General features: G+C 46.7%; 1 protein-coding gene across 1 annotated transcript; it reads right to left on the reverse strand.

Moving 5' to 3' along the window:
- Window positions 1-21,417: 21,417 nt before the first annotated feature.
- LOC119458777 (ovalbumin) lies at window positions 21,418-24,076 on the reverse strand. Its single transcript, XM_037720639.2, has 2 exons — window positions 23,738-24,076; window positions 21,418-21,786 (listed from the first exon to the last, which is right to left on the reverse strand). Exons 1-2 carry the CDS (start codon window positions 24,074-24,076, stop codon window positions 21,418-21,420), a joined length of 708 nt encoding a protein of 235 aa, XP_037576567.1.
- Window positions 24,077-26,561: the final 2,485 nt, after the last annotated feature.

The raw sequence follows: 26,561 nt of genomic DNA on the forward strand, positions 1-26,561 counted from the left end.
GCTGCCGTCCCGTCGTCCTACATTTAAGTTGCGCTGCTACTTGTTCGTATTAAAGGTGCACTATAGGGGTACATTATTTAAGCTATATATTAAGAAACTATGCTTCTCCCAGACTAAACAGCCACTGTAGAGGAGGCGTTGTAAAGCGACAAAAGGCACAACTGACTCGATGTGAGAGGCATGGCGTGGCTTCTTCTTTTTTTTTTTTTTTTCAACGTTAGAAAAGATGGGTGTAATTTCTCTCGAAACACTTCGTTGGCGTACGGGCCGGGCTATACCACGAAGCCACAGCGCACCACAGCGCACAATCCGCTGACGCGCAATAGTTCACTTACACTCACTGTTTGGTTTTGAGACGAAATTTTGAAACAATGTAGTAGGGAGGCACTATAACATGCTTCGTTGCGCAGCCATTTTTACTCGATGCATCAGCGACTCGCACAGGGACCAATAAAAGTTAGAAGGAAGATGAAGAGGAGACATAAATACTACATATCTTGAACGAGAAGCTAGCTGCTGTGCTACAGGTGTTTCTACTTTCTACTGTTAACACTGGCAATCTCTGACATTCCCCGCCGCGCTAGCTCGGTGACTACGACACTGCGCTGCTGAGATCGAGGTCGTGCGTTCGATTCCAGCCGTGGTGGCCGCAGTTCAGTGGGTACGAAATGCAAAAGCGCTCGTGCGCTTAGAGTTAGGTGCACGTTAATGAACCCCAGATTGACAAAATAGTTTACGAGTGTGCAACTATGGCGTGCCTCATAATCAGGTCGATGAGCAACAGGAGAACAAGGTGAGAGCAGGAGCCAACGTTTCGACAAGTGGACTCGTCTTCTTCCGCCTTGAAGAAGACAAGTCCACTTGTCGAAACGTTGGCTCCTGCTCTCACCTTGTTCTCCTGTTGCTCATCGTCTTGAATTTCCATCTCCCGCATTCCCCGTGCTTTCCCTTCATAATCAGGTAGTTGTTTTGGCACGTAATACCCCTTAATATGATCTCTAATTTCTCACGTATACTTTACGTCTACAGCAATGAAAGTTTGTGATTTTGACTGGGACAGCTTGTATTGGCGGATATTGTATTCAATATTACGACCAGGAAATTAAGTTTCAACGTAATAACCAAGAAATTAAATGCAATTTGGCATAAATTACTTTCGTGCATTTAGTAACGGACGGGATCGTGTGTTTGTAATAGCTGTATACTACGTGTTCTCTTATACAACAAGTGGCATTGGGTAAAATATATTCATGCGGTCGTGTAACCTTCTTGCATTACATAGACATAGTCAAATAATGTAGCGTACTTTGTAAAATAAATTGCTTCAGGACGCCGTTTTCTAGTGCTTGTGCCCTAATTGGATCGTAACTGCCGGTCCACTGTGCGCACCGTCCGGTTTCCTAATGCCGCTCTCAAACATATTTTCACATTTTCCAGCCAAGTGCTTCCGTGACTACACGAAAACCCCTTCGCTTGGCATTCTGTATGCGCGAATCGCTTCAGAAGAGCTCGTCTTACGTACACAAGCGAAAGACGTCCTTGGAGACGAACGCAGATGGCGCTCTCGAGGGTGCAGGAAGTTGAGCAGCGTGCTCAAGTGCTCAGTTCTGCTCCGCCCGCGTAGCACAGCTCGCCTACACATGTCACACAGAGAAGGTCGTACGAAATGGGGGCAGTAGCAAAAAAGCTTCCTTCCGAGCAAGCTCTTTCCCTTTCCACTCGCGCGCGCATCCATCTTTTCTCAAACAAGCCCGCGCTTCCTTTGATTCGCTCCACCGAGCTGTGTTTATCAACAAGCCAGTGAGAGAGCAAGTATTTTCGCAGCCTCGTCCAGTCGCACGCGCATGTCGTCTAACGTCTCAAGATGGCGTTCATTCGTAACGTGTGTACGCTTGCATGCTCGACGAAGGTGACCTTGCTCGGCTAGCTAGGCCGGTGTTGCTGAGCTCAACCACGTGGCTTCGATTGTGCGCGTGAGTGACGGTGGCGCAATTACGGTAGACAACGAATGGGGCCGCATGTCCCTTCGAATAGAAATTGTGGTGAGTCTGTCGGAGACCCTCCAGTCCTGTGCTCACGAAAAAAAAAGTTGACTGTAACTTAGGTATCCTTACGTGATTTGAATGCGAAAGCATGAGGACTTGTCTAAGTTATCATCCTAATATAAAACTCCACATTAATTCACCTTGCTCTAATTTGCACCAACCTTAATCCATGTTAATCCAGCTTAATACACCTTAATCTACTTTAATACACCTTAATCTACCTAATACCCTTCATTACACTTTAATCCACCCTAATCTACTTTAATACATCTTAATCCAATCTAGTGAGTGGGCCAGGTCGTTTTTTTTTTTTTTTTTTTTTTTCTGGGGGGGGGGGGGGGGGCATGGCGTTCGTCCGGCGTCGTGGCTGTTCACCGGGTATTTCGCAGTGCGAGCCACAGCAGGTTCAGCGCCGGGAATGTGGGGTCATAACTTGGTCACGTACGTCTTGGTACCATTGGATAACGCCAGGCGCCGGAGTTTCCGCTTCATGACGCATATAATGCTTTCACATTAAAAGTTTTTGCGGTAGAACAAGGTCGTAAAAGCGAATTCCCGCCAATCTCGGAGGAGACCAACCGGGATGCACCCATTACGTACAATGAAATCACAAAACACTTCTACCTTCACTTCTACCTCTTTCCGCCGCCACACCTTAAACTTAACAGGCCGCAGGCGCTAACCCTACGCTTATTACAAACAGACACGTACCCAAACCCCGCCAAACTCGACGTTCTCTATCCTGACGCGTACCCCAGCGACACGTGGCCCTCGTGTGGATACACGGTGACACTCGCACACATGCTCTGGGAGTGTAGAAACGCTCATCCCGAATCTATATACCTCGGACAAGTGGGAGAAGTCCCCCAGAAGCTCGCTTCTCGCCGACCAGCAATGGGCCGTCCAGCAGGCCCACGAAGCGGCCGCCATGTATTCCCTGTCGGTCCCTACGTGGCAGACGCCCGTTACGCGCTAAGCGCGTCCTGCAGGACCTAAATAAAGTTCTTGCAGTTCAGTCTGCCTTTGTTTCTAGTCTGCCTTTGGCTGCCTTTGTTTCCAGATGTGCGTCTGCGCCACAACTGCGATGTCCTCAAGAGACGCACCGCCGCACACAATATCCCTCCAGCAGGAGGGATATGTTACTGACCAGGCACACGAAAAGAAGAATAGTATTCACGGAGAGGAGACCACACACGAAAGAAAGAAAGAAAGAAAGAAAAAAGAAAGAAAGAAAGAAAGAAAGAAAGAAAGAAAGAAAGAAAGAAAGAAAGAAAGAAAGAAAGAAGAGTGTGAACGTGACAAACTTGCTACTCATCCAAAGCAAGGCCGACGGCCTGTCTGCGGCCCAGATTCCTCTTCCTTGTTTGCATACGTTAAGCCTCCCATTTTTTTTTTTTTTTTTTTGCTCTTCCACTTTGCGCCGGCGCATGCAACCAGCTGTTGCAACCACGTGCCCGCTGCAGCATCATGTCCTTCTGATCACTCCGGAGTCGAAGGGGTGCATTTTAATCTTGCGCAACAACGAGTCCGTCTGTCTCGAGGTTCACTTACACGTTTGTTTTTTCTTGTCGTCTGCTCCTGGAGTTTGTTTCGCGTCACTCAGCCTCGGTAAATCAGTGCAGCGCAGCTAAGGCTACAGCTGGTATCAGTCAAACAAGGGCTCCATTAAGGAAGCTGCGCGCAAGTACAGAGGTGCATGATATGGGCGGCGACTTGCAGCGTCTTTGACTGACCGTTGCAGAGCGCTCGGGCAGCGCTTCAAATGGTCGTGTAAGACAGAAAGAAAGATATCGTGCGAGTATACCTAGGGCTCTGATGGCAATAATGAAGGCAGATTATCAGCTAAGTGTCCTGATTATTACTGTATTACTAAAGCTAAACATGGCAAAATTCACAAGAAGATGGAGGCTTTAAGTGAATAACAGCGCTCGAAAGAAGAATACCACTGGAGCCTGCCTTCAAACCTGCCTTTCGCAAGTGATTGACAAGGGCTTGACGTGTTCAGAATTTATGATGCCGCCCCGCTGTTTCCGACCGCCGGTGGGGAAAGCACAATTCTGACTAATCACGCGAGGCCAACGGAACCGTTAGCATTCTGAACCATTATAAGATAAGTATGGCATACTTTAACTGCACTAACCCACACGGACAAAGACGAGGCAGATAAGATAAGTACATTCATGGAGTTGCCTAAACTTCTTCCCTCTGGCTTTAAACGGTTTCCTGACTTTGCAAGCTGACCATTTTCAAAACAGTCATAATCATCATCACTATCACCCTTCATTTCTGTCCTCTGCAGGACGAAGGCCTCTCCCAGCGATTTCCAGTTACCCCTGTCTTGTGCTAGCCGATTCCAGCCTACATTTACAAATTTCCAAATTTTGTCAACAACCCACCTAATTTTCTGCCGTCCTCGACTGCGCTTCCCTTTCCCTTGGTGCCCATTCTGTAACTCTAATGGTCCACCGATTATCTGCCCTTCGCATTGCATGGCCTGCCCTGCTCCAGTTCTTTCTTTTAATGTTAACTATCACATCGGCTATCCCTGTTTGCTCTCTGGTCAACACCGCTCTCTTCGTTTCTCTTAAAGTGACGCCTAACATTTACGTTCCATCTCTCTTCGTGCGGTCCTTAACTTGTCCACCTTTTTTGTTAACCTCCAAGTTTCTGCCCCCTACGTTAACGCCGATAGAATGCAATGATTGTGCACTTTTCTTTTCAATGAAGGTGGTAAGCTCCCAGTCAAGATTTGGTAATCGCTGCCGTATGGACTCCAACACATATTTATTCTTCTGTAAATTTCATTTTCATGATCAGGGTCACCTGTGAGTAATTGACTTAGATAAACATACTCCTACATACTCTAGAGGCTGACTGGTGATCATGAATTCTTGTTCCCTTGCCAGGCCATAGAACATTACCTTTGCGATCTGCATATTAACCTCAAACCCAATTCTTACACCTTCTCTGTTAAGGTCCTCAATCATTGTTGCAATTCGTGCCCTTCTTTCTGGGATTTTACGTGAAAAAAAGAATGTGCCCTTTGTTGCTGAACAGGACATTGTCGTTTGCAAACCGAAGGTTGTTGAGATGTTCGCCTTTGATCCTCACTCCTAAGCCTTTCCAGTCTAACAGCTTGAATACAACTTCTAAGCGTGCAGTGAATAGCATTGGAGAGATTGTGTGTCCTTGCCTGACCTGCGTTATACTGCGTTATACATATATTTAAATAAACATTAATAAAATTGTTCGATGACAGGATTCGAGCACAGGACTCATAGCGCAGAAGTCCGTTATTGAAGTCATTAGGCCACGGACGCATGGATAAGTGGAACCACCGCACTTAGCAGTGATTACGCGTGTTCGCGGATTGTTATTGCCTTCTGCATTTAAAACAATTGTATAGATTGCTCTGTATAGATTACTTAGGTCAATGAAGGCGGGTAGGGCGTATTAAAGGAAACCACAAGAACATCCGAATACACAATCACGAAGATAGGACAAATTCATGCACTAACTATCATTCCCTAGTGGCTGAACGATAACCACACCAGGGTTCCCTCTATTAATTATTTTAGGAAACTCAGTGGCATCTTCATATACGAGGACAACGTAACCATCTCTTCATATCTGCTATAATAGAATCCGCTTTGCCCAAACACAGAACTGAAGATATTACAACGTGCGAAGAGGTGGCACGTTGATGCAGCATCCGGCATTTTCCTGTCGTCTTGTCGTATAGTGTCCAAATCCACGATCCAGCGACGGCTTTCGCTGGGTAACAGTAGCTCATCTCGAAGGCCATTAATTTTTGCTAACTGCAGGCGCCGGAAGTGATTGCGGAGCTGGAAGCACGTCATAAGTGCCATGTTTTATGACCAAACGCGCTTCACAGGTGCTTCTCGTCTGTGGCGGCACAATGGTCTGCGCCAAGTTATTGTTCATTTTCTCGAAAGCTGATGACGATAAATATGTCGAAAGCACTTCCATTGACTTCTGCCGGCATATGAATACATTTCTGGGATGAATGATTTACGTAATCCCTTAGAGTGAACCATCAAAAGGTTTGAAAACAATATGCGTTATATAATAGGTCTCGGGTGACATAGCTGCGCGCCCGAAAAAGCGGCGGTTTCTAAACAACTAGACTTCTTAGCCGTTTTCTCAATTTGAAGCCGAAAGACAATCTATGATCGACGCATTCGGGAAACTAGATGATCGTCATCTGAGTGAACAGATTATACCAGAACACCGTCCCCACCGATAATCGGCTCAGAAGTCAGTGAAGGCACTTTTGTGCTTTCTGAGAGCGTCTGGTTTGTCCGAATGCCTTTGACTCTGCAGTACGGTCCGTGCACGTTTTCATGCCCGGCACCCTCTCTCTCTCCCTTCTTTATCTTCCCCTTCTCACTTCCCCCAGCGTAGGGTAGCCAACCGACACTTGATTTGGTAACATCCTTGCCATCCTTAGATCTCTCTCTCTCTTCTCAATTTATCCCACCGTGAGTATTTGACCCCGTTTCAGGGCTTGTGCACGTCGATGCCAGCTGACGGCTGTGTAATGGCGCACAATGTGAGAGCGGTTCACCGCGTACACGAACCGCCAAAAGCTGGTCTTTTCAACACCAACATTAATAAAGAATCCGCAAGAGCAAACAAACAAAACAGGGAAAAAGACTCGCGAAAGACAACTTCATCTCGCAGACACTCCCAAGGAAGACAGCAAAGCAGGAAGTCCCGGACAGACTCCACTAATCGCCAGCCAATGGTACGCTGCAATTGATTGAAGCGTTCCATCGCCAGATGTGATCTAGCTGTTGGGACCGGGAGGTAAAAAAAGACAGAGAAAAGGATGATGACGATCCTCCTGCCATTTCGCCACCCCCAGCTTCACACACCACTTCGACAGAAGTCGCGGCCGTTGGCCTGTGCCTTATATTTTTTTTTTTTTTTTTAGCATTCGCTGCCCCGTAACGTTAGCTCACGGGCATTTGGGACGGACACTTACTCTATCACGTGCCGCACCCCCCGCTTCTCACGCGAAGCCTCGCCTGGAACGGGAAAAAGCCGGCCGGGGTAAATGGCTCGGCGATTAAATGGTCTCTCTTCGAAGAAGAGTCCGCACCATGGGCGGGTGGCAATCGGTAGCCGGCCTTTGGTGTCCCGTGCTGCCACTGTCCTTTATTTCTTTTCGTCCTTGTTTGTCAGCAATTTTGGCCGTCCATCTTGAGCTCCGAGGGAAGATGACAGGGCCGGGCGCCCTAGCCCAGCTGTTAGTGGCGCTCGTTCTATTGTTTGCTATACCATTATTAAGACAGCTCAGTCAATGTTTTTCTTCCGCTGTATAAGCGCGCACGAGTGTTCTAGCTGTTTGGGACGTTGGCCACTTCTGAGCACGGGAATTCTCGACTGACGAGTTGTCGCTTATTGGACGACCCTCGACCGCATTGGCGCATTGTGTCGAACTGAACAAAAAATTACGCAATGACGGTTAAAAAGGAGCGGGGCACGCCGGGAGGGAATCGTGTTTCTGCTAGTGCGGCGAAATGAATTCGAACTCGGTCATATGTGTTTTACTCCTAAAAGGTCATTCGTGAAGAAAATAATGGTGAAACTTGGTTATATTAACAGCCGTATTGATTATATAGCTCCAATCCCTTATTTCTAATAATCATACCCTCCGTGGTGGTTCAGTGCCTAAGGCGTTCTCTTTGTGAGCACGAGGTCTCGGGTTCGGCTCCCGGCAGCTGCGACCGCATTTCCAAAGGGGCTAAATGTAAAAGTGTTCGTTCGCTTTAGGTACGCGTTGTTAGTCCTGTTTTTAGGAACACACAGCTCAACATCACTTAAACCATGGCCACCGAGATTCGCGCGCGCCGCTTTGCGTCAGCGCGCGCGAATCTCCGAGGCCATGCTTAAACGAACGCCACATGGCCCTCTTGCTCGAAGTTCACACACCTCTGGGCACCTGGCCCGGAGCAATAGCATGCCCCGCGAACACATATACCGCCCCGCGGGCCACTAAGCCTAGACATATATGCTGCAGAATTCTACTCACGCGCGACGTTGCCGCCGGGTCTCCCGTTACATATACGTATGCCCGACGGCGTGAACTGTGCATCTCCCACAACAGAGACTGGAAAGCCGGCCCCGCCCGCAGTATAGCTGTGTTTGTGTTAGCCCGCAAGAACGCGCCTATATGCCGCTGAGCTACGTACGCACGGCGAGGCGGCTGCTTTGCCTCTCGCTATACATACACTTGCCCGTAAACGTGTCATATGTCTTGGGCACCACAGTGGAAGTGCGTCATCCCCAGCGGTCCCTCTCTCGAAGAGCAGCGCTGTTCTAAGAACACAAATGACCGTCCCCTGCGAAAGAGTAAACCACCTGCGCGAGTGCCATGCACGTGGCACCCCGGGTTGCGAACGTGGTTGCGTTCAATGCATGCAAGGCTGTTTATGTCAGGGAACTTAAACTGCACGTATCACGATCGGCCCACCTTTGAATACGTGGCCTCTGAGATGAGCCCAGTTTACTCGTCCAGAAGACAGCCCCGTCCACGCGAAACCGGGGAAGAGAGAAAGAAGGCTTCGCTTTGAAAAAAAAATATGACCATTTTCGGGAACCTGCCTTTGAGATGTACGACTTAAACACGAATAAAGTCTTCACAAAGAGTACTTACAGGCGTTTCTTTTTAATATTTGTATGTTCAGAGTCTTAGCGCGGCATGGCAGCCAATGAATACGTGGCCTCAGAGATGAGCTCAGTTTACTGAGGACCACTTACTTTCCTAACAAAACGTCGTTGTATGCATTGGAGCACAAAGGTAACTGAGACGCCAACGCATTTCTCCGCAAAGTTCGGGAATCAGTATGTCGAAACTGGTGTCATCCTGAGAATTCGTTCCAAGTGGATCCGCCTTGCAAACTCCACGGCTCTGATTTGTAAACTGCAATATTGGCCATAGGGTAATTAGTTCGAAACTTAATTAGGATTTTTTGTTAATTAGTAGATTATGCATTTCAGTTTTCTTGTGCAAGGTAATGTCCGCCTCTTCGAGTAGACTGGCTCATGAACTATAATTGTGCTATCATGCCACAGGCAACCTTTACAAAATGTTGAAAGTGTTCGCTGAAGCACCCGGTATATAAAAATCAGCGACTCGAAAGCATACTTACGCACTATATCTGACAAGTCCCACTCGTGAGCTTCTGCGGTAATTTTTTTATCCAATGTCTTAAGAGGCACGGCAGCTCTATACGACGGGGCGAGGCTACCACGGCGCGCGTCAATGCGGTACCATAGAGGCGTGGGATTCGGGCACCGCCCGCCACACCACGCGTATAAACCGCCACGCCATCATCGTCTATGCGAATCGAAAGACGAGAGAGCGTCGTCAGACACCGGCGCGAATCGAGAAAGATGAGAAATACAGAAGAGGTAAAAGAACTTTGCGGGCAAAGTTGCTAAGCAAAGCACCAACAGAAAAACCCATTAGGACTTGGCCTGCATATATATCGCGCGTGACTACTGCGAAGCGAGAGAGTTTAGGCCTACAGCGCTCGCGGAACCGCACATGGGCGGCTTCCTTTTTGGTGCCCGTAGGGATTGGAGAAAGGAATGTTTATTGAATGACGGGCCTACTGGCGTGATTGTTATATACGGATACGTTTAACCTGATGTACCGTGCTCACTCGAATATAGGCCGATGATCTACTGCGAAATGTCATGTACGAAGATCAGGGGGTCGGCATTTTTGATTCGAGGGGATATGCGCGGTGTGAGCCGCTGCCGCCAGGCACTGCCGGCCGCAGAAAGGTCGATGCCACCAGGTTGAAAAAGATGTTGCTGATTTTATCAGGAGACAAAGGATATGCGTAACGACGGAGACCACACAGGCGAATGAGGTCGCGGAGATTCGAGGCATCGCTCGAAACTGGTTCACACGCTTGTCTAATTTGACATGACTTCGACACGTATACTTCACTTAGTCAGGTAATCTGGCTGGGTCACGGTCGCGTGGGATGAAATTCCGGCCGGCGACGAGATACTTCGAAACACTCCCTGAGTGCAATTAACACCTCGATGAAGTTTCATGTTCCTTTCGCAATCGAATGCTCTTTTTTCTTTTTCTTTTTTATTCTTAGGCTTACATTCCGGAAAATGGTTTTTAATGCATTAGCATTAGGATTGTCAAAGTAGAAAAAAGTGTGTGTGTGTGTGTGTGTGTGTGTGTGAAGGGTGGAATGGTGATCACGTGATCGAGGTATATATATATATATATATATATATATATATATATATATATGCAGTTCAATCTCGTCTATACGTTCTTCACGGGAGCTGGAAAACAAATTGTATTATCCAGTCCAATCGTATTATCGGGAACACAAATAGAAACGTATTATCCCGAAAAGCGTACTATGCCGAATCGTATAAACGAGATTCCACTGTATATAGTGCAACTGACGTCAGTTGCACTTCGCTCCTCAAAGAAAGAGGCAGGACCCGTGTCGAGTGCGTTCGTGAAAAACACGTCGCATTGTTGTGAGCGCGGCTTAAATCGTGGATCCGTGCGGTAGCTCAAAGAGGTGCCGACATAATGATACCGCATTTCTCTCGCATTTACCGCTAAATCGCCACTGAATATTTTTTCCTAACCTTCGGGATTTCGGGTATCGGGCCAAGAATAGAGAAGATGGCCTAGATCCGAGTAGATACGGTACATTCGTCGGGCGTTGCATTGCTGCTGCGTACTATACGCATTGCAATATCCCCTGGCACCGGGGAGATGATGCGCCGGGCGGCGGGGGAGCCCAGTTGGCTGGGAGTGGCCGTCGCGAATCCTTTTCTGGAAGCGCTATGCGTGTAGCAACGATTATTCCAGGGGAGGAGTAATGACTTCTCGGCTTCTTTTATAGTTTTGTACGAATCTCTGTGTAGCTATCACGTATAAGGCGACGGAAGAGTTACGAATTGGCTGTTGTTTCTATTTCTTCTGCCTTTTTATTTTTCCTGCCGGTTCAGTGGGGGTCTCTGGTCAGGCAGAAACACGCAGGATAGGGCTTATGGTTTGCTTTTGAAACGTTGATGATTTAGGTGTGTGGCGTGAATGAAAAAAAAAAAGCAATGACCCTGAAGTGTGTATGTACAGTCAACCACAACATTTTATGGCACCCGACATCTGAGCAAAAGCTGAACATCTGCGCAGCCTCACCCAACGCAACCTAGTATTCGCATTTACAGCCTCAACCAGTTTATGTTAACAATATTGTGTTGTTCGGTTTTGGTGTCTACTGTTATACAGGCTGCTCGGTAACTGAACGTTTTCTGAGATCCCGTGGTCCGTAAACTTTTGTACATGTTTGGAATGAAGGTTGCATATTATTTTTTTTAACAAAGTGCAACCCAATCATCGCTAATATCTTGTTTAAAATATTTTGTGTAATCTTTTTGTGAGAACGGTATTGTTTTTGTGTTTTCACACTTTTAGCAAGTATATTTTAAAGAAGACCGAGAAGGATAGGAAGATCGAAACTTCAATTGAACAACAGAGGTTGAGCAAGACATGGCGTTGAAGCCAACGTTACGACAAGGACCCTCTTGTCTTCGTCGGGGCGCATGTTATTTATGTTTTTTTGTACTTGTGCTTACTAATTGAATTAAAGTAAATGATAAATTAATCGAAATGAAAATGGGTGAAAAAACAACTGTCCGCAGGTGGGGAACGATCCCACGTCTTCGCATTACGCCTGCGATGCTCTTACCATTGAGCTTCCGCGGCGATATATATAAATGCAGGCACACGTATAAAAGCAAAAACGACGTTTCGGCCGGGGTCCGGCCTTCATCAAGTCCGTTATACAGGGCGCGTGCGTCTAAATGTCGTACAAAAATCCCTCACGTGACCAGATACTAGGCACCTAGGGACACGATCATTTAGGGACTTTTGAGAAGGCGCGATGGTGGCGCTAAAAGTGACGACGGCATGGGATGGCGCGTTCGTTCTCGGCGTGATCGTTCTCTGGCCCGCGCCGACCGCGCGTTGTTCAACATTGCGTGTGTGATTGTGCTTGCGTTGCTTGTGTATTTGTTGTAGGTTCTGTGTTACTTGGCGGAAAGCCGTGAGTAGTGCTTGTGTGGCACTGCGGCTTTGGCCTCGGTGAGCTCTGGCAATACAGAACCTGCGTTGTGTGATCCGTGTTCCTTGACAATGCGGAGGTGGTGACGATTAAAATGTCGAAGTGGCGTAGCGCCTCGGCAGCGCAGTTCAGCGAACCGCGATGTGGCGTCGCCGTGTCCGCCTTAGCATAACGGACGTCGAGGGATGTGCTGCTCTCTACAAGTCACAAAAATGTGACTGCGTCGACCGCCCACGGTTCAGCGCTGAATGTGTGGTTTGAGTACTGTGCTTGAAACGAGTGGTGCAGCTGTGGTGCCCTAATTTCGCACAATATAGACGCGTGCTTATGTGCAAAAAGGGCAACAAATCGTATCTTAACCCGCTGAGGCGATGCTACAATGTCAACAATGCCGTGCATGTTTATTGTGATGGTAGTCTCTACAGCAAGCAAGCGTGCACTGCAGCTATGCTGTGAATATAGCCTCAACTCGAATGTGGCGTTTGCAGAACTCTGTTTGGTTCTGCTTTCAAACAAGCTGTATGTTAGGATTATCACTCACTGCTCACATGAGACATGGGAGTCCATCGTGTGGGTTGGGGCTCAGCACGAATGTGTGGTGAGGGGGTGTGGAGTTGGTGGCTGTGTCAGGTGCCTCACTGAATTTTGTCATTGGAATAAGCTCAATGTAAAAGGACACACCCTATACTTGATGGCTCACTTTCACGGATATTGCCTTTTTTTCCTTGAAATTTCCAGCCTCAGGACACGCCTCGCATTATATTCGGGTTCGTGACACATATAATCACATTAAATTTTTATTTAGGAGAGACCAAAAGCCGCTCGTTGCATCATATTTGTGGTCGTGTTGCATGCAAATCCAGTACTTTCAGTGCCTATTGACTGACTGAGGGGTGCAGGACTTTGGCAGTGGTAGCAGCACCAAAGCAGCTGCCCAAATGGTATACCCTATAGTGTTAGATTTCTTGTGCACATGGGTGTACTGTGAAAACACGTTAAAGGAATTCCACAGTTGCTGCAGCATCACGTCTGGATCTGTGGATCACTGAGCGGTTGTTTGATCACATGTCTGAATTTCTGTTGTCGCTGAGCAGTTCTTTGATCATTAGCTTAGGCTGTCTGTTTTCTACATATTATATTACAGCAGTGGCGTCAGAGTAGCTGCAAAAATGGGATTTTGCTGTACAATCGCAGATTGGTTGCTTTTTCGACTGTTACATTGCTCTATTTGCTGCAACTGCCGCCAAATGTTGCTTTACCATGTCTGGTGAATGCCTTGAACGTGAACCACATTTGGATGATGCTTGTGAAAGTATAACATACTCCTTGCATGCAAAGAAAACTATCACACCGGTAGGTGTGGTGGAGTCACTGATGAAATAGAAGTTGAAAAATGAAAGTTCTCGCAAAATCTGGAAGTGTTCATGGCGCTTGCCATCAATAATGTGTAACAATCCAAGCAAACATAAAGATAACCTACCTATCCTGAAGAATATGAAAGTGATGCTTCAAGTTGTCAACTTAAAGCTTGATATACTGGTGCCAATCAAGGAAAGAGTTGAGATTATATAGAAGGATTCAGTGCAATTCATGTTTAATCAGCTTGGCAATCTTGTCAAAACGACCAAATAAAATTGTGACTTTTAAGAGATTGCCATGATAATGTGATGAGGTTGCTGGCATTATTTGGTGCTTGGGAAACAAAGCATCACAGGTATGTGGTGATTGAGCTTCTCAAAAAAAAAAAAGGAAATTAGGTGTGCCACTAAAGATATCTAATAAATTGAACCCATAAACCACTGAAAGAAGTTGAGTGTGCAAAGGCAAATGGCTACAGCTATATTTGCACAGTAATAGAAAAGTTGTAATCGGGCTGATGGTGCACAGGTGATGGATGTATATTGCATGTTCGAGGGCTTAATTTTTCATGAGCTACTCATTTTTGTTTTCCTGTTTTGTTTCCATGTGCCTTAGTGAGCGGAATGCCTGACTGCAGACTTCCGTCATTATGTACAATTAATGAAAAATAAAGTAAATTGTTCTATGGAACTCTTTTTTTGTAACTTCTGTTCAGTTGCAAATGACGCAGTTTTCCCTACTCTGCACTGAATGGTGAAAGGGGGGGAGGGGGGGGGAGCGCATGCAGGCACCCTTATACTGGTCTTACCATGGTTGCTCACATGCCCATTTTTCTGGCTGTAACAACCTAGAGTCAGTGCACAGGTGTTTTTAACGTTCCACGATTAAGTAAACTTGACGTCACTATGCACAAAATTTAGATTACGACAGCCCAAGATGGCAACTGCCATGAACTGAATATAAAATTGCCTATAAGCATGCATTGTGCAATTGAATGCCTGTGAATTCTGTAATGCCACTTTCATGAAATTGACTGGCATGGTTTGCTTGAAACTGAAAACATGTTCGATCCTCAGTTGTAGCAGACTCACTTCACTATAACATATTTGATAATGCAGGTGCAGATTGTGATGGAATTGATGCGGTTGTTACTCTTGGTGAGAATCATTCATGCGTATTAGAAATTATAGCTAAGGCTATATATACATTACTTCAGTTGAGATCGACTAATGTTGAGATAGAAGCTCAGCTGTGGCACATAGGTACAGGCGAATAAATTTAGAAAGAAAAAATGTCACAGTTTCGCCCTAAGGGCGAAGCAATGAATGCGATAGCAACACAGCAATGTCATACGAAGTAAGGTGAGCGGCTTTGGTAGCAACAACACGCAGAACTGTTGTCGACGCCATCGGCGTTTTGCCCGCGTTAGCTCAAAATGCGTGCGGCGTTGGTGACTGTTGCTGGAGCCTCTGATATAAATAGGCACTTGGTGCCGCAGCTAAACGTCGCCTCCCTTCCCTCCCCCTCCCCCACGGCCTCTCGCGCGTCCGAAGAAGGCGCGTTTGCTCTACATATATGGTGATTGTAAAGGAGAAAAGAGACGCCTACTTCTGCAGCCCTTAAGCGAGCACGGCGCAGAACGCGCGTTTGTTCTCCGCCGTGCGTTCACTCCCCGTGAAAGACGCGCCCCTCGCGCCCTTTCGCTCGCACATACAGCGTTCGGCGCGCGGCGACGATTTCATCTCCAAATGACGTCATACGGAACCTCACGGCGACGGCGACGGCGACGGCAGAAATCTGCTTTTGAGTGTCCATATAATTGCTATCGCAATAAAATTCTGGCACAACCCATTTCACAATGATGCCGATGCTAATACGATAGCATTGAAACAATGTAGAGACATTGTATTGCCACCACAGAGATCAGTCATGTATGAGTCGGGCTCCTCTCTCACGAGTCCCTCTGGACATGCTACGCCTGTTAGCAGGGTTGCCGCTAAGTCGGTGCTTGACATTCGATTCGAATCTGCCCAGCACCTAAGAAATTTTTTTTTTTGTCATTGATGAGCGGCCCGGCCCATACCTCGTGACCTATTTTTGTTTCAAACTGGGTGTCCTCAGCACAACAGCCCCAGTGCTCTACCCCTTATACCATGGATTACCCAGTGACCCAAGTTTACGGAAAAATGGATAAAGACCCGGACAGACAGGAAGATAGGATATTCCACACTTTTCAGGGTCTAAGAACGATAATTCTAGGCAATATACACAACTGGCCTGTTATGGATACGTTGCTGGCATTGCAGGAGAACAATTTACGATTTAGAGCTTCTATTGGTAAAACCACAACAATATACACAATTTTGATTTCACAAGAAACAGTAGTGCTATCTGGTTTATGTATTCATCTACGTCACAGGCTCCAGAAGGAGTATTGCGTGGAGGGGGGAGGGCATCGCATAACAAAGGAGCGAAAAAGTTATACAACGTTAGAAATATAAACAGCGACACAAGATCAACGCAATAAATTAAAGATAACAAATTATAAATCGTGAAGTAAAATTCTACCATTAGAAAGCTGGGTTATACAGTGAATAGTACGATTGCATAATTACATAAAAAAAGTTACATACACCAGAAATAGAAACCACTTGAACACTACCCAAACATACTGATTTTTGTCTGAAGGTTACAGTATTGTTAATGTCAGCAATGTTATCGAGAAGACCATTCCAATGCCTAATGGCACGTGGCAAAGCACACAAGTCAAAGGCATTAGTTCGACCAAAAATGTGCTGGACGCTAAGGCGATTGTGCAAGCACCTAGATGTGTGGGATGGACAAACAAGAGGCAAGGTGGACGACTGCTCACTATTAATGATTTTATGTAGCAGACAAAACGACACTACATTCTGGCATGATTCCAAGGATGGTAGTGACAATGACAACATAATGTTAGATACGCTCAAATATTGGTTGCAATCCCTGGCGATTAAACGTGCAGCACAGTTTTGGCTATACTCAAGAATGCGGATTAGATATGTCTGGTGAGGTGACCAAATTGAACCTACCAATTCTAGTTGGGGCAAGAATAATGTTTAATATGCACGCTTTCTTGTGAAGGAAGGAGCAGCATGAAGGTTGCATTTTGAAGATTGATGATCAAAGCACTTGTGTATATGGAGGTTAATCGATAGTACATACAACACTGCCACAGTGCAGTCAAGACATTGCAGCAGTGAAAAAATTCAGAGCACTTATCAAACAAGGACATGTATGCAAACAGCAACACAACACACATGGAGATGAGATGCAGTGCAACAATGCCCTTGTAGCCTACAATGTGTGGTTACTCAATATTTAGAAGCAACGGCACTACCACTAGGGCAACTAGAAGTGTGTTGTGCACGGGTGACGAGTTGACCGTAGTAGCAGCAGAAGGCACAGGCTGTGAATTTGCGGGGCGATCAGCTGTTGCGACAACAATGAACTGTAGACTGCCTAGGTTGAAGGGAACACAGTACGTTGGTCTGTTGGCTCTTCACTGATGTTGCGTAAGGGCCTATAATTGGTGCAGAAAGCATGTGGCCATCCATGGCTCAATCACAGTTGTAAGGTTGTGGGTGCCGACATTGCTCTTAAATTTTGCAAGAATGCGGGCATGGCCAACTTGGTCGTCTGCAGTTTCACTTTTCTGTCACCACCAAAGAACACTGCCACTGGTGGAATTTTTTGGTAGGCTTAACATCTTTTAAAAGCACCTCAAAATAACATTGCCAATAATTTGTCATCAAATTGACAAAACACAAAGAACAGACCAGCTTAGCTAGCCTCCCCATTTTGCAAACAGAATAGCAACTCACTTTGAAGAAAATGGGCCCACATTGTCATCATGATTACTGAGGGCATGCAAAGCGTGGAATGCCAGATTGGGAGCAGTACTGGGGCACTCCTGACAATCGTCTCATGGTAGACATTGTCTTATAACACATGCTAGGCATGTATATATGCTACATGTTTTTAATGTGAGAAAAACTGCAAAGCTGGCCGGCAGCATATCGCAGCACCTTCGCCATCGGCGTCTGTCAAGCAAGGACTGGTTACGTAAATATTATTGCGTCGATGCTACCGAATAGGGCGGGCACAGAGGCGCCGCTCGCCGGTTCGCGAACTGGCCGTTGCCAAGACGCCGACGTGAATTGGATATTTCGAGCGTCTGCACAGCACGGATTTCACGGCGGTCTGCCACCACAGCTGCACCACTCGTTTCAAGCATACAGCACGAACTGAGGCCTCATGGCGTTCTGCCACCACAGCTGCGCCATTCGTTTCAAGCACAGTACTTGAACCACACATTCAGCGCTGAACCGTGGGCGGTCGACGCAGTCACATTTTTATGACTTGTAGAGAGCAGCATATCTCTCGACGTCCGTTATGCAAAGGCGGACGCGGTTCGCTGAACTGCACTGCCGAGGCGCTACGCCACTTCGACATTTCAATCGTCACCACCTCCGCATTGTGAAGGAACACGGATCACACAACGCAGGTTCTGTATTGCCAGAGCTCACCGAGGCCAAAGCCGCAGTGCCACACAAGCACTACTCACGGCTTTCCGCCAAGTAACACAGAACCTACAACCAATACACAAGCAACGCAAGCACAATCACACACGCAATGTTGAACAACGCGCGGTGGGCGCGGGCCAGAGAACGATCACCACAGAACACCCATACAAACTCGATCACGCCATGATCACGCCGAGAACGAACACGCCATCCCATGCCGTCGTCACTTGGCGCCACCATCGCGCCCTCTCAAAAGTCCCTAAATGATCGTGTCCCTAGGTGCCTAGTATCTGGTCACGTGAGGGATTTTTGTACGACATTTAGACGCACGCATACAGGGCGTCCCAGCTATCACGCAGCACGATTTAAAAAACGAGGAACGGCGTTACGCGAAGCAAACCTAGTGCGTATTGTTTCCAGTACAGTGGAGTAGCCGCCAGTAATTTTTCCGTTGCTGAAATTTAATTAGCTAATTGTAATTAATTATCTAAGTCGAGGAGTACTGCCCTAATTATCAAAGTGTCAATGAGAAAATTGTAGAGCGACATGAAAAACTCCCGATACAGCTTTCTGTTGCGCAATACGTGAAAGGAGCCCGCATATATATATATATATATATATATATATATATATATATATATATATATATGTGTGTGTGTGTGTGTGTGTGTGTGTGTGTGTCAGCAATCACTCACATAAAGCTTTTCTCCCTGTAGGCTCTAATAAGTGTAGTTATCGCTTATATTCGAGCAAAAGCGAATATTCGCCAACATTGAACAGTGCATTCTTGAATGTGAATTCAAATAGCAAAAAGGTATTCCACTTGTTTTAGAACTTTCAGGTATTCTCGCGCCTCCTGCAGCCACACCTAACTTTCAATCGCGTCGCATCGCTTCTATGCGCATACTGTGGCGCCATGCAGTGACAAAACATTCTACAAATGTTCGCCTCCGAGATTCTCATAGTGGCGAAACGAACGCCGTGGTTGGGCCCAAGTGTTCCTGTTCTATTTGTAAAGCATGTTGTAACGCATTGCTTGTAACCATAAAAATATATCGCAACTTGCCTGAAACAGATTGATATGCGATATCCCGCAAAAATAAAAGAATATCTTCGCAATGTTCGCGCGACCGGTTTTTGTAAGCATTGTGGCGCCATCTCGCGGCGTTGCCGAAAGCTATGAACAGCTCAGTGCTGTCAATCAGCAGCAGATAGCACTACGAGAGCACAAATTCAGAAATCGCTGCTTTACTTTCAATTTCGAAAAAAGGCGCGCTAAATTTAAATCTGCGCGACCATTAACCTCACCTCATAGAGTTAGTTAGAGTTAGTCATAGAGGTGTTAGTCATACTAACACCGCCACCTTGAAACGTGTTTTATCAACACCGTACGTATTGTAGCATAGTTCACTACTTTGGTATCGCCTTAATTTCCTGGCTGCTACTCCGACAGGCGACAACAAATCAACCGAACGAATAAGCTTGTTTGTTCCCTTTCTTTGTACGAGCCGAGCCTGTCGCGTAATTCGGTTGAATGCGTTAACTAAGATCTTCAGGGGCGATGTGATAAAAGCATGTTATTGCAGGACAAGGCTAGAAGTTGTGTGCCCCTTAACAGTTGATCATGCATGTCCATATCGTGTGTCATTGACAATGAGACATGTATTAAGTACCGAATTACATATGTAATTGATTAGTTGTAATTAATTACTTGTAATCAATTACATTTCTTGTAACTTTGTAGTTTAACGATTACTCGGTTGACTCGGTAACACTGACTGTAATTCATTTACCTTTGTCAGTAGCAAGTTACGTGTAAACAGTTACACTTCTCAGCTCTGAGCAGTTAGATTTGGCGGGAACTACAGAGTTCGAATTTATGGGTTTAAAACGTGTACATGGGTTCCCTCCTTCGCACAATGAAGTACGGTGGTGGTGCTGGTAGTCGTGGTGGTGGTTTGTAGCAACAGGCGGGATTAGCCTGTCGTTCGAGGCCGGCAATCGCTTCGCCTGAGCATCGCTGTTACTGCGGTATGTCAGCCCATCTCCATCAAAACAGTCTCTCTTAGCAATGCAAGAAAAAGACGTGAAGCTTATTTGCGGGCTACAAAACTGACTCTTCTGGGAACACAGGATGTTGCAGGCACGCATGCGGAAGGTCCTTCTCTTGCAGTTTCTCTAGCACATCGTCCCCTTTGATCTCGGTCTTTTGGACGAGACAGCAGAAAGTGCTCAATGTCTCCTGTCTCTTCGAATGCACTACAGTTAGCAGAATCGATATGTTCCGTCTTAAATAACCATGCTGATGTGCATTATCAGATCCAATCTTGTGAGAAAGGTGTTCGTATGCTAAAACACAGCGTTCCTCTCCGGGGCGCTCATCGAGCGAGTTTTCAGGGTCGCTGCAGCCTGCAGATGTCTTTACAAGAAAATGAGGAAAGATTACCGAAAAACATTTTGAAAACCTATTCTCAGTGAAGTTAAACAACCTGGGAAGGTGTGCAGAAGATGTATTGAAAGAGCCAGTCGAGCTCGTTGTACTAACTGTATTCTTGCTATGTTATTAAAAGCATGATTGAAAGTGACGTCAAAGTAACCGTTTACGTTTTAGTAGTTCCTCACTTACATTCTTGGGGCTATAACTGGTAACTGAAATCAATTACGCTTCTGAAATATGTAATTGTAATTGTAATCGGTTGCTTTCCTTTCTTTAACGTGTACAAGTCTGCTGACGATTCAAGCGAATGACCATCATTTCTTTCATTTTATTTCTTTTTCGAGAAACTCTCGTTTAGACATGCCGAAAGAGTAATTGCAGATACTGGCACAAAGCAGACATTCACTGATGCATGAAATCATTCACAATTGCTGGCAAAACGTCAGGTGAATTTTTTTTTTTGCATTCTAAAGAGTAATGCGCATATGTAATATTAATTATTAAAGTAATATAACAAATTCAAATTATTTTCGGCCGGATTTATCAAAACTCTTCCAGCATTTATCCTAATCGCCGGCGTATAACTCTCAGCTATATCTTCAAGTTTTCGCAACACATTCCTGGCAAATTTTAATCAGGTTCGGTTAATACTGACGGCGCGCGTGGTATTCGCGATAAGTAAGGGATGATGGCGTCATGTCGTGTTCGTTATGGGTACATTTCTAGGCCAGCACATTTTTACCCTCTCAGCTCTCCCTCTCCGCTCAGTCCTGTGCTCTCATACAAAAGCCAACACTATACCAAAGCCTCCGAGATTCGTACGCGTCTGGATCTCGGAGGACATTGCATTACCGGCAAGCCTTTAGGCTTCACAACTTGCTGGCAGCGTCGTTGGCTGTGCCTGATGGATCTACAAACTGTCCGATGGCCAGAGGCAAGCCGTCTGTCTTGTCGGTCACCACGTAGATGAACGGCCTGTTGACGTGAAAGGCGACCGCGGGATTCGTCGTCGAGGCGTCGGCAGCTTCGTTCACAGGCGCGTCCGGTTCGCCTCCGGACGTCGTCGCCGTCGCCGTCGCCGTGATGGGACCGACGTCGAGTGACACGGCGTTCAGGATGTTGGACACGTAGGCGTGACCGTGCCGGCTGACTGCCCCCATGTTGGTCTGGAAGCGGTCGAACACGAAGCCGTGGCCCAGCGAGGTCAGTGCCGACTTAAGTCCGCATACGGCGGTCACCTTGCGAAGGAAAAAAAAAAGGACACCAACATGAGAACATGATCTGCTGCATTATCGTAAACATAAATTTTAACCGAGAAAAGCGTTTGTTTTGCTGCGAGTTTCTTATTTCGACCACATCGTCTAGAAAACGGAATCACCGAATGTGTCAAGTCCGAAAGCGCACATTTGAAATCGTCCGCGCACTTTCAAGGAAGGAAAGAGCACATGGTGTGCTGAAACATGGAGAGAATAGGGTATGCGTAGAAGGATGAAGGTTATGGTGTGGGCGAAGGTACAAGTGCGGGAGCTGAATAGGTGCAGCTGTGCGACCACAAAAACAAACCACACTTCCGTTTCAGTGGAGTTCGAAATGCGAGAGGGAAGGGGTGTTCTCACCCCAACAGCTTCACAGAAACTGTGTTGGTCGCACAAGGTCTGCCTTCCTGTTTGTTTGTTTTTATTTTGGGTACGCCGCTTGTAACCACTTAGAACATGCCTTTAGGCACGCGGTTGAATCAGTGGACAAAGACTAAAACGAAAATCGAAGAGACTGTGTCTGCTACGTGCGAACTCATCCCCTGCAGCAGAAATGCCATTATGTATTTCTCTCTCTCTCTCTCCATGCATATATATATATATATATATATATATATATATATATATATATACGCCATGTATATATGAACTATACACCTTGCAATATTTTTCCACATAGTCGCCACCGACATTGCGACATTTGTCGAGGCGCGTGCAATCAGTTTGAAGAATCCACTCTGGTAAGACTCGGTGCCCTGCAACACCAGCGACCAAACATTTGACGAGACATGACCTCACGTTCATTTACGACGGACACACTATAGTCCCCACGTGCCAATTCCTACCGAATAACAGCACACACTTCAATTGGCGACCACGTTGTCAGCATACGTCTGTCTGCCATCGTGATTTGTGCTCGAATAACCTCGGGCACGCTGGTCTGCTGCTACTTCTTCGGCGCTCTGCGCATGCGTCGTTCCTCCTCCGCTGACGTCGACGTGCCTTCCGTCGTTGAACCAGCAACGGGCGTTTATTCTTATGGCGATTGTGTCTTTCACCTGGTGTAGCATGTTCTCTGTCAAAAACATGACAAAACTTTCGTTTGGAACGTCCCTCGTATATATATCTATATATCTGCTGGAGTGAATGTTCTGCAGTAACACGATTACGCCGCTGCCAAAACTTTACACTTGCTGCGAAGTTAGAACCGCCCAGTCCGCTTGCGTTTACCTGAATACCGGATATGGTAAATCTCTCTAGTGTTCGAAGAAACGCTCACGTGGTCCTAACCGTGTCCCAAAAACTGTGACCAACTGCCACGGTATGTGGCGCCCTCTAAGTGACTCCCGGCTTTGGCGTCGCCAGGGCATGCAGGCATCGAAGAAAGTACAGGAGGCTGTCGCTGCTCTCTTGGATTCTGTAATACCTGATCGAACACCAACTTCAACGTGACGAATCCCGCCCTCAAACTGTCATCTCTTGGAGGTGTATTGTTTAATGGTCTTACCTTAAAAAAGTACTGAAAATTGGAACAGTTGGTATTGGTCAATTCCCAGTTTAATGGCACCACAGAAAATTACTGAGGACAAGAAAAGCAGGCACGCTGAACACAACGCCGACCTTCAAGTTTTAATAATAAACTGAGAGAATATACTGCGCGACACTTGAAGTGACCGCATTTATTCAAGAACGAATTATTTTTTGTGCAATTCAAATACAAGTTCATCAGTGATCCGTCAATTGCGTTGCGGGAAAATGAATTCGTCTTGCAATGGATAACATCACTTCATATTACCACGTGCTAGTATTAGAGGCATTCTGCGTGTTCTCCAGTAAATATTGAGTTCAATGTAGGCGCTTGTGTTCACCGTGTCTGCTTTTCCCATCATCGTTTTACTTTCTGTGGCGCCATTACTCTAGAGACGAACCTTACCTTAAACCGAGGAAGTGTGACCTCGACAACGGTGGGGTCCATCTCGGCCTCGAGGTTGAGCAGCACGTCCGGATGCATGACGAGGCTCTTGCGGACAGCCGCCAGGCTGGAACCGTCGACAGGCATCAGAAGGAGCAAGCTGAGGTTTCCGGATAGCAGTGGCAATGCCACGGCGTCGAAGCCACGGTCTGCAAGCTGCTTGTAGCCAAACGTTCCCACCGTGTGCATGGACTCGACGGACTGCGATTCCACTGAAGAGGTGAAGAACGGCAGCTGGACTCGCGGATTGTGGAACGGCTGGTCGAACGCCAGCTTCAGCGTCAGGACGCCCGTAGCCATGAACCTCGATTTCGAATCGATCTCCGACGTCTTGTCCAGGAGCAGCCTTAGAATTACCTTAAATATAGATACAGTCGACGTCCGCTGATTCGACCACACTTGGGTAGACCTTTCGCTTAATTCGAACGCACTGGAAAGTCCCGGCTATAAACGATATATTGCTATAGAAGAAAAAACTCGTTTAGTTCGAACGTGGAACTCATGCTGTTTTTGGTTATTTGAACCCCTACACCTGTAAAATAATTTACACCCATAAAAATGAATAAGGGTATAAATCGGTCTGTAACTCACATTCTTACACCCTTTTTTGGTGTAAGGGTGTCAGTTACCCTTACACATTCTTACACCTTTTGTAACTCACACCCTTACACCATTTTTCGGTGTTAGGATGTGAGTTACCCTTACACACCCTTACACCGTTTGTAACTGACCTCCTTAACCCTTTTTCAGTGTAAGGATGCAAGTTATGGGCTGAATTACACCTTATTCACTTTATGGGTGTAAATTATTTTATGGTGTGGTTATCCATGACGTTTGATAAGGGCGAGCTCGGACAAAGGGTGGCGAAAGAGGCGACAGACGAAGACAAACGGCCGAATTTCTACTGAATATTAATTTCCGAAAAACATGTTTTTTTTCCTTTGGGGGGGGGGGGGGGGGGATTAAAATTCAGTTCAAAGTCAGCGCCTTGTCTTCGTCTGTCGCCTCTCTCGCCGTCCTTTTATTTTATCTCGTATATTTTTACTTTGTCCAAGTTCGCGCTATAATGTCGTGCAAGCATACGTAATTTGCAAATTGTGTTAGACATGAAAGAAGAGCGCATTTCCTAGAGCATGGACCAGACGGCGGGAAATATTTAGTGGCGCAGGAATAGGGAACCTACATGCAAAAACACCGCTTGCGTGTAGACTCCCTACGCAGGAACTTTACACAGCGCCACCGCCGATAACACCGCGAAGCATCCACGTTAGAGCACGTCCGTCTCTAAAGAGCTAGTTGGCGTTCGGTGGCGAACGCGCCCGTTCGAATAATAAAACGGGCGAAATAATGACAATGGCTTTAAAAAGGGCACAGTGGCCTAGAGATATTGAATTCGGGTTATTAAAGGAATTATGTGCTTGGGGGCTTGCATTCGGTGCAGTGAGAACATTCGGGTAGCGTTTCTTCGTATCGTTTCGTAATTCCGTAGAGAACATAGTTGGCGACCGGCACACCTGCAGGGATAGTACAGGTACGCATAGGCTGTGTTCAGTCATCTCGGGCGATTGCATATAGCATTCGTGAAACAAGGCTGCGGGAGAACTCAAGAAACGGCGCAGTACTGTAGTAAAAATATAAAACTAAAATTAAAAATAGGCACGAGATGTTTTGTGTTAGCGCTCTCTTAAGGGAAGTATACTGACTTTCTTTCGATGTTGTAAAACTCGGCCGCGCACTTCGCGCACGTAAACAATAACGCCCGGCAAGTACGGAGTTTGGGAAACATTAGACACTTTAATTTCATGATAAAGTTGCTCTCAAAACAGCGCACCTGGCGTCATCGACATTATCGTGACGTCATGGCATAGAGCAAAACTGCTTGACGTCGTGGGGCAATACTGGCTAGGCATGATGACGTTGATCGTAAAAAAAGACACCATCTTCCCGTAGCGGAACCCTGAGTAGTATGCGAAGCAGCCATGTGGTCGATTCAAGTTCCCATTAGTTTTCAGTTCGTCGTTTCCGTTAGGTTGAGGTACGTAGCTACCGTTATATTTACCGTGCGTTGCGGGAGGAGAATGAGAGGAGCGGAGCGCGCGCGCGCGTCATTATACCGCGAGCTACATTGGCGCCCCCCAGCGGAGTATGCAGCGCCTACCGTCGCGCCTCTAACCTAAGCTGCTTCGCATTATTGCGCGCGGAGCCACAGGTGTTGCCATTCGTTGCGCAATCCGGAGAGGAGAGGAGCGTAGGAGAGGAGAGGAGGAATGCCGAGAGGAGATGAGACAAGGAGAGGAGGGGGAGGAGCATGCGCACGAATGCCGAGAGGAGAGGAGATGAGACAAGGAGAGGAGGGGGAGGAGGATGCGCATGCGCAGTATGGGTGTGGACGCCGCACGGCGGATGGATGGATGGATGGAGGGAGGGGGGGGAGTGACATAGCCCCTAACCATAAGATGCTTCACATCTAAAAAATCACCGCCTAAGCACTCCGTGCAGATGGTTAACCAGCGAAGCTGAAACGTGCGGCCCCGGTGTTTATCACCGGGTTAATCCCAACGGTTCATTAAACTATTTCTCAATTATGAGGTTACCCACAGGTTCGGCTGCGACGGAGAGAACGGCGTCACTGACGGTATTCCCGCAGTCCGCCGTCGTCGCTTGCGTTCGATGTCTCGAGTTTGCTCGTGGGCGTGGATTCTTCGAAATTAAATTGCTTCAAAATTGAATTTGTCCGTTACGTAAGACAATGAATGCTCAGACCCCCCTTAAGCAATGGCTCATA

The sequence above is a fragment of the Dermacentor silvarum genome, chromosome 7, assembly GCF_013339745.2.
Source record: "Dermacentor silvarum isolate Dsil-2018 chromosome 7, BIME_Dsil_1.4, whole genome shotgun sequence".
Lineage (NCBI taxonomy): Eukaryota > Metazoa > Arthropoda > Arachnida > Ixodida > Ixodidae > Dermacentor > Dermacentor silvarum.